The sequence below is a fragment of the Lissotriton vulgaris genome, chromosome 12 (genome assembly GCF_964263255.1).
Source record: "Lissotriton vulgaris chromosome 12, aLisVul1.2, whole genome shotgun sequence".
Lineage (NCBI taxonomy): Eukaryota > Metazoa > Chordata > Amphibia > Caudata > Salamandridae > Lissotriton > Lissotriton vulgaris.
Window position 1 is genome coordinate 787,810,601 of NC_141700.1, and position 14,848 is coordinate 787,825,448.

General features: G+C 49.7%; 1 protein-coding gene across 3 annotated transcripts in view; it reads right to left on the reverse strand.

The window, feature by feature from the left end:
• Positions 1-353: 353 nt before the first annotated feature.
• GNB2 (G protein subunit beta 2) overlaps positions 354-14,848 on the reverse strand; it is a 271,009-nt gene continuing 256,514 nt past the window's right edge. For 2 of the 3 annotated variants that reach the window (XM_086946184.1, XM_086946185.1), the window contains exon 10: positions 2,877-3,132. In XM_086946184.1, coding sequence (XP_086802310.1) covers positions 3,026-3,132 — 107 coding nt within the window. In that variant the 3' untranslated portion in view covers positions 2,877-3,025. Of the gene's footprint in view, positions 3,133-14,848 lie in introns of all 3 variants that reach the window. The other variant, XM_086946183.1, reaches the window with a different exon arrangement.

Consider the following 14,848-nt stretch of genomic DNA (forward strand, 5'->3'; position numbering starts at 1 on the left):
TTCCATAGATGGCGGAATAATGTACTGCATCTAAACCTAGAATACGGACACGCAACAAACTTCAAAAGGTCAGTTTGTGGCACATGCATCAAATCCAGGACACTGACCAGCATTAGTTTCCATCTTGTATAATCAGGCTTACATTATACACCTTCACTTGGTCCCTCCTGCTACTCATTTAAATCCAAGACATTCAGCTCCTTATTCAGAACAATTTATTGTTTGTCAATGCAGGATTTTGCGTCCGGTATGTAAAGGAGTAGCAGCCACCTCAAAAGCTCACTCTGTCAGTCACAGCGGCTTAAATCAAACACCACAACCACAGGCAAAAAATAAACGAGCAGACAGCAAAGAATTTTTCATTTCTTTTTTTCTTTAAAAGGAAAACAAAATAAAGAGAACAAGGATTTTTGTTTCCGTCTTCTTTTACAATAACACAAATGTTACAGTCAGCCATTCACTGTGTACAAACCTCGGTATATATATATACATACAAAACAAACTGAAAGAGGGGACAGGACGGAAGCCAACATACAATAGCAGGCTTCCAAATAATAATTAAAATAAAAAGTTAAAAAACAAAAGGCCCCCCTCCCCCAAGAGATTTTAGCCCAAAGAGGTCATGGGCACTGGGCAGGGACTACAGGCATTTCATATAACCTCAGACCACGGTGTTCGGTGCTGGAACGAAGTTTAACAGCGAATAGGTACTCCCCTCCTACCTACTGCCTATCAGACTCATGTTGGTCTAGGTGTCCTAAATTCACGACATGATTTTAACCGCATCTTTTCTTCGACAGAAGAGGAACAACCATTCTCCTCAGGTGGTGACCTCGCAAAGACAGTAGTATGCCACGGTGTGGTGTACCCCAACAAAGGTCTTTATTAGTCAAATCAGGCCACTGCTTTTAAGAAGAGCCAGCGTGGCTACCCCAGATAGTGGCGAACCTTCATTACTTCTAAAGGTGGGAAACATTGCAGGATGCAGTGGTGGGCTCCTCATCCCCTCTTTCTGCAGAGCCCGATGCCACGACTGCCTCTATAGCAGCCCAATTAAAAGGAAGGGGGGCAGAAACGTTATGGCTTCATGCCCATTCCACGGTGCGTCAATATTGAAAGAGGACTGGTGGTCAGGACACTTTCTCCACGTGAACCAGAATCAAACTACCACCTCATTCAAATGTACACCAGCCAATCACAAAGGCCTAGTCTGGATTCAATTGAATGAGCTCACCCAAGCCTTGCATCTAAATGACACCACCACACAGCATTACACTACAATTCGTTCTATGGCTTATTGGCCCTTCCGATCTGCCACAAGGGTCGTAAAACAGACCATGTTTAGCTCACAGAGACAGCTTGAAAAGGTGGATCAAGAGGTAGGGGAAGGTCTACATTCCAGAGCACGAGGGCCAAAGGCCAAGACTCCTGCATGGTAGCTCCAGCACGCCCATGAAGTCTCTCTGGCCTTGGGTTTATTTTGAGGCAATTACTCATGGAACTTATCCTTGCCCCTCAGAAAAGGCATGTTATAAAGAGGAAAAGGATACAGAATTATCAATACTTTTGGGGTCTCTCTACACCTTCCCATTCTCTCCAGCCGGAGAGCTTGCTATAATGCCACAAGGTTTCTTCTGGCATAGTTCGCAGGACAGTGCAGAAGAGGGGAAAATGTCAGAAGCACAGGGTAGCTGAGATGTACAGGTGGTTGAAATTCAGGCGAGTGCACAGACAGTGAGTGCCCTTTCTCGGGGGGGGAAAAAATCTACTAAACACAGATCCTGGCCACACTGCGGCAAGTGGATACGGACCACTGACTGGAAGGCCCAACATGTAATAAAACCATAGTTCTCAATTTGCTACTTTGCACCATGCTGATCAGGTTTCTAATGCAAAGGATGGATATACCTAGATCGTAAGGCAGCAGACAAAACTCCTTTTCAATGCAAGACACGTTTTTACCCCCAAGATGAAATGTTGAACGAAGCAGGGACATTTCCATAAGAATGCATGCCTGATGCAAACTCATTATTAAAAATTCTGATCAGGAAAAGGTCTGGGGGAAAGGAAGTGCAACTTAATGACTGGTCCATAACAACCTGCTGTCCTCAATGTAAACCATCATTGGTGAACCTCCTTACAGGAAATAATCTAACCGTTTGCCTAAAACAGACCGAACAGATGCTATATCTACGTGTCTTCTTGAAACATAGGAGCTTCATTAGCATAAATGGCCCTATGAGTGTTAACGTGAGACAAGGGGCCTTATGCAATTGCAACCAAATACAGAGTGCGTGCAGGTGATCACAACTTCATGGGTGTAAGTCAATGGGTATAAGTGGGCAGGCAAATGTAATGAAAGTACATGTGCCTTGCTGTGTCCAACCTTGCACACAATGATCTTGAAAATGGCAATACTGAATAAGGAAACCAGTCAGCAGGTCAAACGTTACACCCACCAGTCCCATTTGCATCGGAGTGCTCCTGTCTCCCCACCCCACCCACAAAAGAACAGATGCTACTCAGGCAATAACCTCCCGCCCCACCCACCCACCCACCCACCCACCCTTCAAAAAGGAATAAAATAATCTAAAAACAGTGATGCGCTTACTTCGATGCTAGCCAGCACTAGCTGGAGACGGACCAAAACGTAACTGTTGTCCGGTCGAGATGCCTGCCTTAACCAACCCCCCGTCAATACTTGCTACTTATACAAGAAGCTTAGCAATACTTTTTTTTAAACTTTTTTCTTCACCTGTAAAAACATCACAGGAGAGACGGGTGTGTGTTGGGAAGGGGGCTTTATCTGTCAGGCAAAGAGAGGGCACCTCTTTCTTGGACCCAGTCACCATGCCACCCCCTTTTTCATTTTCTAATTTTTTTTGTGTAATTTTTTTGTGGAAAGTTTATTTTTTTAATTATTTTTTTAATCCTTCCTTTTTTTGTTGAATACTTTAGATCGATGCATCGGGAACGCCAGAACCCACATAGGGTGTGTTTTCTTTGTTCTCAACTCCTTTCCTGGCTAGTTCCATATTTTCAGAAAGCTGTCCCATGAGCCGGTAGCTACTGCCATGCCATCATCCGTCACTCCAAGGCAGCTCACCCTGTTGTCATGACCAGCAAGAACTCCTGCAGAAAAAGAAAAGACAGCTCAAGACTAGGCAGAAAAATCACAAATCTTATCGAACAGAATAATACAATTTCCTTGTTGAGTCACAGACATTTGTTACAGAACACTGTTGTAAAGTATTTCCAACCGTGTTCGAGAATAGACCTTGCACTACTGACAACCACCTCACAAAAGACTATGCCTGTGGTATTTTGATCGAAATTGTTAAGGTGGATGTGAGGGGGAAACAGGCCTTTCAGTCTCCTAAGGGACCAAAACCTTGAGACCATCTTCAGGATGGAAGAAATTAAATAGGACCCTGCTCAAAAACACAAACGTTTCATGGACATACGTTATGGGTGCAGATCCTCAAAATATTTTATATGCATGAGTTATGACTTAATCAAATGGAAAGAGGCATTTTTTAAATAGCAAGTTAACAGGCGCAATAAATAGACATCCCAAAAGTAGCTGAACAATTGGCGAACAGTAGGGTGCAGGAGCTAAAACATAATTGATAGAAACGGTTCTTAAATTGATTTATATGCGATTGTCTTTGAAGGTCTGTACACTTACATTAACAGATAATGCAGCCTAACATTAAACAGGCTACATTGGCCAGCACTTCATCCTGAAGTGAAAAGGATAGCCAAATAATATTACATTTTACACATTTTACAGAGTTTCGCCACACAGAGAAACTCCCCTACACAAAAATCCTTTGTATGATGGAGAGGAAGGGTTGGACAGACAAGACTCATAGGCTGGTTACCATTAGGTGTCTGGAAAAGGGATACCGTGCCTTTAAGGAACCCTCCAGAGACCCTCGGTATCCCATGATGCACAGCCAAAGGCAAGTTACTTTCAGTAGCCAGGCCTATAGTATCCAGAAAAAAACGTTTACTCCCTCCGTGGAGGAGGGAGGGTCGCTATGACTATCACAGAGATACCCCTACTACAGACCTGGAGTTACAGGTAAGAAACTACTCCTTCTGTAGTAGGGGATCTCTGTGTATAGTCAATCTGTGACTAGAATGGAAAGTCCATCCCAACAACCAATCCAGTGGTGGAAGAAAACTAAAGAAAAATCCCTACTGAGCAAATTAATTCCTCAGCGAAGCCTGCCCAACTTGCGCATCTGTCCTAGCATCAGAATCCAAACAGATATGCTTAGCAAAGGTGTGGACAGACTTCCACGTAGCCGCCCTACAGATGTCTGCAAAGGGAAAGTTACGTAGCAAAGTCGCTGTAGCCGCTTTGCCTCTCGTGGAAGGAGCCCTAGGCTTACCCCCTCGAGTCTTGTTGGCCTTCTGGGAACAGAGTTGTATATAGGACACAATCCATCTCGAAATGGACTGTTTGTGAATTATGGTTCAGTCAGGACTGGCCTGGCCACCTCCAAACAACTGATCTGACCTACTAATGTCCTTGGTCTTATACAAGTAAAACTTCAACACCCGTCTCACATCAAGTGAATGAAGAGACCTCTCCGCCGGAGAGGACGGATGTTGAAAAAATGTAGGCAACGTGATCGTCTGACATGGAAATCAGATATCACCTTAGGGAGAAATTTGGGGTGAGTCCTCATGACAACTTTGGAAGCATGAAACACTATATAGGGCTCTGGACAACACAGAGCCTGCATCTCACTCACCCTGCGAGCCGATGTTATAGCCACTAGGAACGCCGCCTTCCAGGACAAGTGCTGCAAAGAAGCCTTATGAATAGGCTCAAAAGGCTCCTTCATCAACCTCGACAGCACCACATTCATCTCCCATGAAGGCGAAGGACGCCTAATGGGGGGGAAACACCTTCAAACCTGATATGATACCTGGACTCCGCCGGGGTCCACGTCCCCTGAATTTGAAGATGGTCCGAATGCACTCCCCAGCCTTCGAGAGAAGACAATGGTCTGTATTGGAATGTCCTTGTGGCATGGAACCCCCTTGAGAAAGTTCTCTGCTGGACACCACCATTTCAGGGACTGCTGAGCGTGTTGAGACAGTCGGATCCTGTCCTCCCAGCTCCATCGTTTTTGATCCCATTGATTCTCCAGACATTCCTGCAGCGGTCTCATGTGGAGGCGTGCATGTGGTGTGAGGAAGATGCACAAAGCCATCGACCCCTCACTGTTGTTGATGGAACAGACATGAGTCTGAGCCTTCCGAAGGATCGATAAGCGTCGCTCCTCCGAAGGATACACGTTTGCTCTGAGAGTATCGATGGAGGCTCCCAAGTACTGCAGACACTGAACAGGAGTCGTAACAGACTTGGCCATGTTGATGTGCAGACCCAGTTGGCTCAACAGAGCAGCCGTCCTGTTGAAATGCAATTTCGCTTCCTGGAAGGCGGAGGCTTTGATCAGCCAACCATCCAGGTACAGGTAGACAAACAACTTGTTCTCTCTCAGGTGCGCTGCCACCACTACCATGCACTTCGAAAACGTCCTGGGTGCAGACTTCAGACCAAACGGAAGTACGGTGTACTGACAGTGGTTGGTGCCGACCAGGAAGCGCAGTAACTTCCGATGTTTCTGTGCAATGGGTACATGGAAGAATGCATCCTGCAGATCTATTGCGCAAAGCCAGTCTCCTCGATGCAGCTGAGGGTAAATCTGGTGCAAGTACAGCATACAAAACTTCTCCCTGCGGACCCACTTGTTTGCTTGTCGCAAACCCAGGATGGGCCTGAACTCGTTCTTGTCCTTGTCCTTCTTGCGCACCAGAAAGAACCTTAAGTATAGGCCCTTTCCCCTTTGAGACAGAGGGGCGTCTTCTATCACCCTTTTTCTGAACTGGGTATCAACCTCCGCTTGGAGCTCGCGCAGTTGGTATTGCCAGCGGTGGAATAGCTGGAGGCGGGCTGACAAAACGAAGACTATATCCAATGCAAACAATATTCAGCACCCACTTGTCCTAAGTAATTCTGTATGCTTACCCCCACCTGCCTCTGCCCCTCTGACGCCTCTGGAAGGGCTGCCTTTGATATTGCTGCTGTTGCCAGTTTGGCGACCCTGCCCTCGCTGGAAACGTTGGGAGGAGTAACGCCTCTGGAAGGAGCGGAAAGACTTCCGCTGATCCTTTGTTTTCTCCAAACCTACCGCCTTTGGCGTTTCCACTTCATGCGGGCCATTTCCTCATCCGCATGGGTCCCGAAGAGGGTAGTGCCCGAGAAGGGCAAATTGGCAACACGCTGTTGTGCCTCTGGTTTAAGCGAGGTAAGGTGCAACCAGGAGTGGCGTCTCAAATTTACTCCATGGCAGTACCCATGAGCGGCCAGGAGAGAGGCAGCCGCGCTGATCACTTTGTCGAAAACCATCATGCCTTCATTCAAGATTTGCTGGAAATCTTCCCTTCTGTCCCTCGGTCGGAGTTCGATGAATTGTTGCAGGGACTCCCACAATGAACGGTCATACCGAACCAAAAGAGCTGTTGAACTCGCAGCTTTCATAGACGTGGCTGCCGTACTTCAGACCTTTCTCCCTGCAGAATCCATGTGACGGCTCTCCTTGTCCGGAGGGATCGTAGTAGAAGGAGCAGTAGAGTGCTGCTTCTTGGCCGCTGTGACAATAACCGAATCCGGGGGCCTGTACTTCTTTTGAAGTCGGGATGGGGCAGACTTCACCGAGGCCGGAGTCAAGAACAGCCCCATGGCCGGTTCCTCCAACCCTGGCACCAAAGGCAGCAAAGGGCGAGAGGTGCTTACGCTGTAGTGTTTCAAAGATGACAGAGGTGGAAGGGGTGGGCACCATCAGTGCTATCCCCAACTTCGCTGCCCCCCTCAGCAGCACATCCTGAAACGTCATGATGTCATCCACTGGCGACACCCTCATTGGAGGAGAGTCAGATAAAGTAGGCGAATACCTCCTGTCACTGGAAGAGTCCATGTAGGTATGCCTGGAACGCGAGCTCTCTCTACTACAACAACAATGTCGTGACCTGGTCGAAGACCTACGCTCACAGCGAGAGCGATGCCTCCCCCGTGACCTGGATCTTGGTTTCCCGGGTCTCGCCGGACCCACCGGCACAGGCTGCAGCGGAAGAGGAAGCGTCTGAGCCGGAATCAGAGGCCTCGGTTGCTGAGGCTGAGGTGGAGGCGGCGGAGTTGGCGTCCTAGGCCTGGAGGGCGAGAATGTCCTCTAGTATTGAGAGTCCGGAGACCCAAGTACTCTCCTCTTCTTACGAGCAGGCCTCGGAGAGGATGCTCTGGAGGTAGTCTCTTCTGAGGAAGAGCGCCGGCGCCACCGCGACCAGGAACTCGCATATGAGGAGACGCTCACCACAGAGACACTAGACACCGTTCAGGGTGTTGACTTTCCTCTTAAACGTCAACTTTTGCTTCCTAGATGTATACTCTCGACATTGCTCTCCTTGACGATGATCGCCTGGACGTCGATCTTACTCTCCTAGACGTCAATCTTTGTGTCGACGTTGGCGGCGAACGGCAGTGTCGCCTCGACGGAGAGCGCCTTCTATGGGACTCAGCAAGACTACGATGGTGTGTCGACGTCAGTGAAGTCCTCTATGTCGACCTCGTCCGAGGTCTCGACGTCCTTCCCCTCGACGAACGCAAACGTCACTTCGACCCAGAGTCCTGCGTCGATGGGGAACAGATGGTAGTCATACCTCTCGACGTGGAAACCATCAACCGGGACCGTTTCCGGGCCTGTTCTTGACTGGGGAGCCCCCCCCCAGAGGCCGATGCATGGGTGGAGGATGAAGATAGAGTCCCCTCCACAGCCAGAGGTCCCAACTGCTTCTTGAGGTCTCCTCTGCTCCAGGCCTTGGAGACGAATCTTCTCCCTGTCACGCAGGGTCCTCCTGGAGAAAGAATGGCAAATCTCACAGGAGCCAGGTGCATGGGTAGAAGGCAAACAGAGTATGCACACTCTGTGGGGGTCTGACTTGGCCTTCTTCCCACCACACTCAGGGCACTTGTCGAATAAAGCTGGCATTCCGACAAGATGGAGGTGGCAAAACTGGTCAAAAAAGACAAACTGGAATGAGACCCCAGACGTCGAGTGAAACCCACATCTCACTGAAAAAACTCCAAAAAGTGAAGATATACCTAAAAAGGTAGAGCTCAATGCTCCAGGGTCCTGCTAGCAGGAGCCGGAAAAAAGAACTGAAAGTAACTTGCCTTTGGCTGTGCATCATGGGATACCGAGGGTCTCTGGAGGGTTCCTTAAAGGCACGGTATCCCTTTTCCAAACACATAATGGCAGCCTATGAGGCTTGTCTGTCCAACCCTTCCTCTCTATCATACAAAGGATTTTTGTGAAGGGGAATTTCTCTTTGTGTGGTGAAACTCTGTAAAATGTGTAAAATTTTATATTATTTGGCTATCCTTTTCACTTCAGGATGAAGTGCTGGCCAATGTAGCCTGTTTAATGTTAGGCTGCATTATTTGTCTTTTATTTTCTCTTAAGTGTCTATGCAGGATTGCAGAAGAAGACGACGACTTGAGACTATTTTGATTGCTCCGGGGTCCCCGCACATGGGCAGAACTATTCACAGATTAGGACTATACACAGATCCCCTACTACAGAATGAACATTTCTTGAAGGGCAAGTTGTTTCAACGTGCTAATGATCTCAAAAATAACCCTTTCTGGACTCTTCCTTCCTCTATCCCTCTTTGTTCTCCTCAAAGTTCATTCTACTACTATGATCTCCAAACAACCCTTTTTCAATTCTCCCCTCATTTATCCCTCCTTTTACTCATCCCTAAACCTCATTCTACAGCTATGTTCTCCCCAATCCCCGTTTAGAGACTCTTCCCTCCTCCATTTACTCATCTTACTACTATGATCTCCCAAGTTACACGTTCTAGACTCTTACCTCTTCTATCCCACCATTATCGTATTCAACCCAACTAACACTCTACAGTTTGACCCGGCATCAGGGGTAGTAAGTGCTATATGAATACAATTATAATATGTCTTCGCGAGGTAATAGCTAGCACGATAACCACTTTTGTTTATTCAAAATGCATGAGTGGAGGGGCTCAAAGGGCAGACTCATAAGCCTTATTAGAACTACATGAAGCTTCCAGACATGGGTTGGAGGTGTTCTTGCGGGCCATTTCCAATTTGAGTCTGTGACACCTTAAGAGATTTGGAAGACTGGGCAGTGTGCCCCATTTTGCATGTAGCAGTGATAGCGACAAGGTGAAGACATATGGAAGTATATTGAAGATCTGCATTCCGTAAGTGTTAAAGTTAACAGATGAGGTCTTAAACCTTGCCTTTGAAGGGGTCTTATTGTTTTGAGATGTAATTGTGGGTACACCTCTTCCACTTACCTATAGAACATGCAAGAGTAGCAGTCCTACGAACTTCATACAGTATGCCATGCCCTCATAAGGAAAATGCTACTTACCCTGTATGCATCTGTTCTTAGCATGTAGAGCTGTAGAGTCTCATGCTGTGCATGGCCTGCCATCTGGAGTTGGGTCCAGATGTTTGCACTATGTTTTTATTCGAAGAAGTCTTTTCCAGTCACGAGGTAGGTGCCTGCTCCTTTTGGTGAGTGCGCATTGGCATAGAATCCATTGTTAGATTGTTTGCCACAGAGGGTGATAATGGAGTTCGTAAGAATAGTAAGATGTATATATTTATCTAAGTAAGATGTAAATGCAACAGGTATAGGTACCCGGGGTGGCAGGTGGGCGCATGCGACTACAACTCTACATGCCAAGAACAGATGCATACTGGGTAAGTAGCATTTTCCGTTCAAGGCATATGAGCTGTAGATCACATGCTGTGCATAGATTAAAAAGCAGTTATCTCCTAAAGTGGTGGCTAACCAGTAGCTGTTGCAGCAGTCTGAAATAGTGTACATAAAACTGCTTGGCCCACCCTAGCTTACTGTCTTGGTAACACATCTACACAATAGTGTTTTGTGAATGTGTGAGGTGTAGACCATGTTGCAGCTTTGCAGATATCTATGGGTATACTTCCTAAGAACACCATAGAAGCCCTTCGTTCGCGTGAAGAGTGCACTCTAGGGGGAATGGTTAACATGTTTTGCTTTTGCATAGCATATTTGAATGCACTTGACTATCCACCTTGCAATGCCTGATTTTGATATATGATTTCCCTTATGTGGTGGAGCAAAAGCAACAAGGAATTTGCTACCTACCAGTATGCATCTGTTCTTGGCATGTAGACCTGCTGACATTCATATCTGTGCATAGATCGCCGCCTAGTGTTGGGCCCGGACGATTGCACCTTGTTGTCCTGAAAGAGTCTTCGAAGTATCACAAGATAGGTGACTCCTCCCCTGGACTACAGTGCGCATGGGCATCTTCTCCATCCTCAGATTGTTTTTCGCCATTATGGCAGAGATGGAGTATCACAAAGTAAGAGATGGCCAGGCAAAAGATAATGCTGCAACAGGCACCGGGGAGGAGGGCGGGCGATATGAATGTCAGCAGCCCTACATGCCAAGAACAGATGCATACTGGTAAGTAGCATTTCTGTAGTAGGGGATCTCTGTGTAGAGTCATAATTTAGTGAATAGTCCCGCCCATGTGCGTGGACCCCGGCAATCAAAAATAATCTCTTAAGTTGTCAAAATAATGCAGAAACTGCAAAGACACTTAAGAGAGAATTTAAAGAAATAATGCAGCCTACATTTACAGGCTACACTGTCCAGTACTTCAACTAGAAATTCCACCAAAAAAACACCACACACAACACAGCCTGCCAGTTTCTACCATAGAGAAACTTGCCTCCCCCAGTCAAAGACTCTGGAATGATAGAGAGGAAGGTAGGGACAGACAAGCCCCATAGGCTGCCATTATGTGGCTTAAATAGGATACTGTGCCTTTAAGAGAACTTTCCAGAACTTCTCCCAGTATCCCAGAATGCATAGCAGGTCCCTCTACTTTCAGTTCTTTTTTCCGGCTCCTGCTTACAGGACCCTGGCATTGAGCTCTCCCTTGTTTCAAGGGTTTATTGGATATTTTGGCACTTTTGAGTTCTAAAAGTGTTTCAGTTACTTTCTTGGTGTTCTCTTTCTCTGTTTTGTGCTGTTTTAAGCGTTTTAGGGCTCTAAAATGCCTGGCCTTTTTGATAAGTGCCCAGCATGTGGGAGGAAGAAGGCCAAGAGTGATCCCCATGATGTCTGCTTCGTCTGCCTCCCTGAAGATCATGTCCCTGAGGATTGTGTCATCTGCCAGCAGTTTTCTGCTCGGACTCTGAGGGACAGACTGAAGATCAGGCTTTCTGGCCTTGAGGAGAGGCGTCTGCAGGCTGCAGGGGGGTCTGGGCAGGCCTGGAAGGTTACCTCTGCCTCTGCTGAGGCCTCTGGGGAGCTCCCCAGGGGCAGGAAGTCCAGCAAACGGTCCCGGTCTCCGTCGATTGCATCAACGAAGACGTCGAGAGGGATGACGGCGGTGTGCTCCCCTTCTCCCCGGGGCTCCGGGTCGAGACGGCGTGACGGCTCGACGTCGAAGATCATGGAGAAGTAGCCGAAGCCACCGTCTACGTCATAGTCTTCGTTGAGGTCTTCCTATCGACGGCGAAGTGACCAGCATCGACACTCGCCGTCGAGGCGACACCTTCGATCGCCGTCGAAGCACCGGTCGACGTCGAGGAGCTCCTAGACGTCGAGAGCATCAAGAAGACGGCGACGCTCGTCGTCGAAGACGGAACGCTAGACGTCGCGGAGGCGGCGTACGACGTCGAGGAAAAGAGGGTCGACGTCGGAGGCGGCGTTCGACGCCGGAGTCAAGGAAGCGTCGTTCGACGCCAGAAAAGCGACGCTCTGCGTCGAGCAGAAAGCGGTCGGCGTCTAGGAGTCGTTCAGCCTCTCCAAAACGGCGCAAGAGGGAATCTAGTCCCAGAAGTCACGCTGCTTCTAGTGGAGGACGCAAGAGGAAGCGGTCACCTGCTGATGGGGCTGGCTCTCCGCCCCCTTCGCCTAAGGGATCACCAGGCTCGGTGTACTCAGGTGTACACACCATCTCGGCCTCGGACTCCGACTCCTCCTCCTGTTCCTAAGGAGGATCCTCCACCCAAACCTCCACTTCCTTCAGGTGACCCTCCACCACCTCCGGTCCCTCCGCATGGGCCCACCCCGCAGCCGAAGGTTCCTCCGCCGAGGTCCACATCCCTGCCGTCTTTGCCTGTTCCTCCTAAGGGGACCCCAAAACCGAAACCCCGTGAGGAGCCAAGGAAGCGGCCACGGGCGGGCAGGTCTCGCTCTGGGAGAAGGGAGAGATCGCGACGCAGATCATCCACGAGGTTGAGACGCCACCATAGGAGGCGAGAGTCTCGCTCACACACGAGATCCTCTGGGACCAGGGACTATTCTCCTACCCTATCGGGGTCACCGGACACAAGAGTGTCCCCGATAGATGACCTGGTGGCGTTCCATGACGTCCTTTTAAGGGGCGCTGCGAAGTTGGGCATATCCCTGACTGTGCCTACTCCGAAAACGTGAGTCATTTTTGAGACTTTACATCAAAAACACATGTCTCGTCCTCTCCTGCCTCTGGTGCCGGGCCTGGAAGAACCGGCTACGGCCCGGTTTCTCACCCCTGCGGTGACGAGGGTGGCTTCATCGAGGTTGCTGAAGAAGTACCGGGCTCCCGATTCGGATCCGGCCTTTCTGAGAACGGAACCCCCTCCTGACTCATCGTGACGGCGGCCCGCAAGCAGCATGCCACCACTCCCTCCTCCACGGTTCCCCCGGATAAGGAGTCCAGGTGGATGGATTTGGCGGGGAGGAAAGTCTGTGGAACTTCCGCTACCTCCATGAAAGCTGCGAGTGCCACGGCGCTGTTGGGCCGATACGACCGCGCCCTCTGGGACTCCCTCGAGCGGTTTGCAGAGCATTTACTTTGGGAGAAGCGTGAGGACTTCATGGAAGTGCTGAGTGAGGGGATGCTGGTGGCGAACCAGACTATCAGCGCTGCAGCGGACTCTTCCCTGTTGGCTGCTCACGGATTTTGCCACGGAGTCAATCAACGACGCCACGCATGGCTCCGGCTTACGTCCCTGAAACCGGACGCACAGCAGAGGGTGGCCAACCTACCATTCTCCGGTGAGACCCTCTTCGGGAAGCATGCGGACGATGAGATGGCCCGCATGAAGGCGGAGGCCGAGACGCTAACGGCTGTGGGCCTGCAGAAGCCTAAAGAGACCAAGAAGACGTACCGCCCTTTCCAACGGCGGTTCGGCGGGCAAGGCTGAGGACGGGGCCAGGCTGAGGACGGGGCCAGGCTTCGGGGCAATCGCAACAGCAACACCAGTTCCGTAAGCCGTTCCAGAAGCGGCGAGGCCAGCAGTCAGCCCCAGCGCCCAAGGACCAGGCTGGGTCTAGGCCCTGGGAACCTACTTCCCCGGATCTGTTACCCACTCCGGTAGGGGGAAGCATTCAATTTTTTCTGGCAGAGTGGAGAAAAATGACTCAGGACAAGTGGGTGCTGAATATTGTTTGCAATGGATACAGTCTTCGGTTCACCAGCCCTCCTCCAGCAATTCCCCCGGTCAGCTCGCAGTTTCAGCTGCGCGAGCTTCAGGCGGAGGCGGATATCCTGTTGAGGAAAAGGGCGATAGAAGACTTACCTCTGTCTCAGAGAGGAAGAGGACTGTACTCCAGGTTCGTTCTGGTTCGCAAGAAGGACAAGAACGAGTTCAGGCCCATTCTGGACTTGCGGCAGGCAAACAAATGGATTCGCAGGGAAAAGTTTTGCATGCTGTCGTTGCATCAGATTTACCCTCAGTTGCAACAGGGAGACTGGCTATGCGCTATAGACCTACAGGATGCTTACTTCAATGTGCCCATTGCACACAAACACAGGAAGTTCCTGTGGTTCCAAGTCAGCACCAATCACTATCAATACACAGTACTCCCATTCGGACTGAAGTCTTCGCCGAGAACATTCTCGAAGTGCATGGCGGTGGTAGCAGCACACCTGAGGAAGAACAAGGTGTTCGTCTACCCGTACTTGGACGATTGGTTGATCAAGGGATCCTCCTTCTTGGAAGCGCGGGCACACTTCCAGAAGACGTGCGTTCTCTTGAACAAGCTGGGGCTGCACATCAACATGGCCAAGTCTGTTCCGACTCCGGTCCAATGCATACAGTACTTGGGAGCCTCCATCAATACGCTGTCAGCAAGCGTGTCTCCTTCGGAAGAGCGACGATTATCACTCCTTCGGAAGGCTCAGGCTCTTATGACAACTCTATCTACAACAGTGAGGACGGTGTCTTCTCTATTGGGATCGATGGCCTCTTGTATCTTCCTGACGCCACACGCACGGCTGCACATGAGACCGCTGCAGGAGTGCTTGGAGGACCAGTGGGATCAGAGGAAAGGATCTTGGGGCGACAAGATTCGACTGTCGCTGCATGCTCTTCAGTCTCTGAAGAGGTGATGTTCGGCGGAGAATCTCCTCAGAGGGGTTCCCTTTCACAAGGACACTCCCACGCAGACTGTCGTGATGGATGCGTCTCTTCTGGGATGGGGAGCGCACTCCGGGACTCTACAGATGCAAGGAACGTGGTCGCCGATGGAGGCCACATATCACATCAATTTCCTGGAACTCAGGGCTGTTCACTTGGCACTGAAGGCCTTTCTTCCGTCCTTCCAGACCAACTCTCCGCTTGTACAGACGGACAATACCACCACGATGTATTACCTCAACAAGCAGGGGGGCTCGAGATAACGCACTCTGTTACGGGAGGCGCAGACGATCTGGCACTGGCTCCTAGCCAGAGGACTGA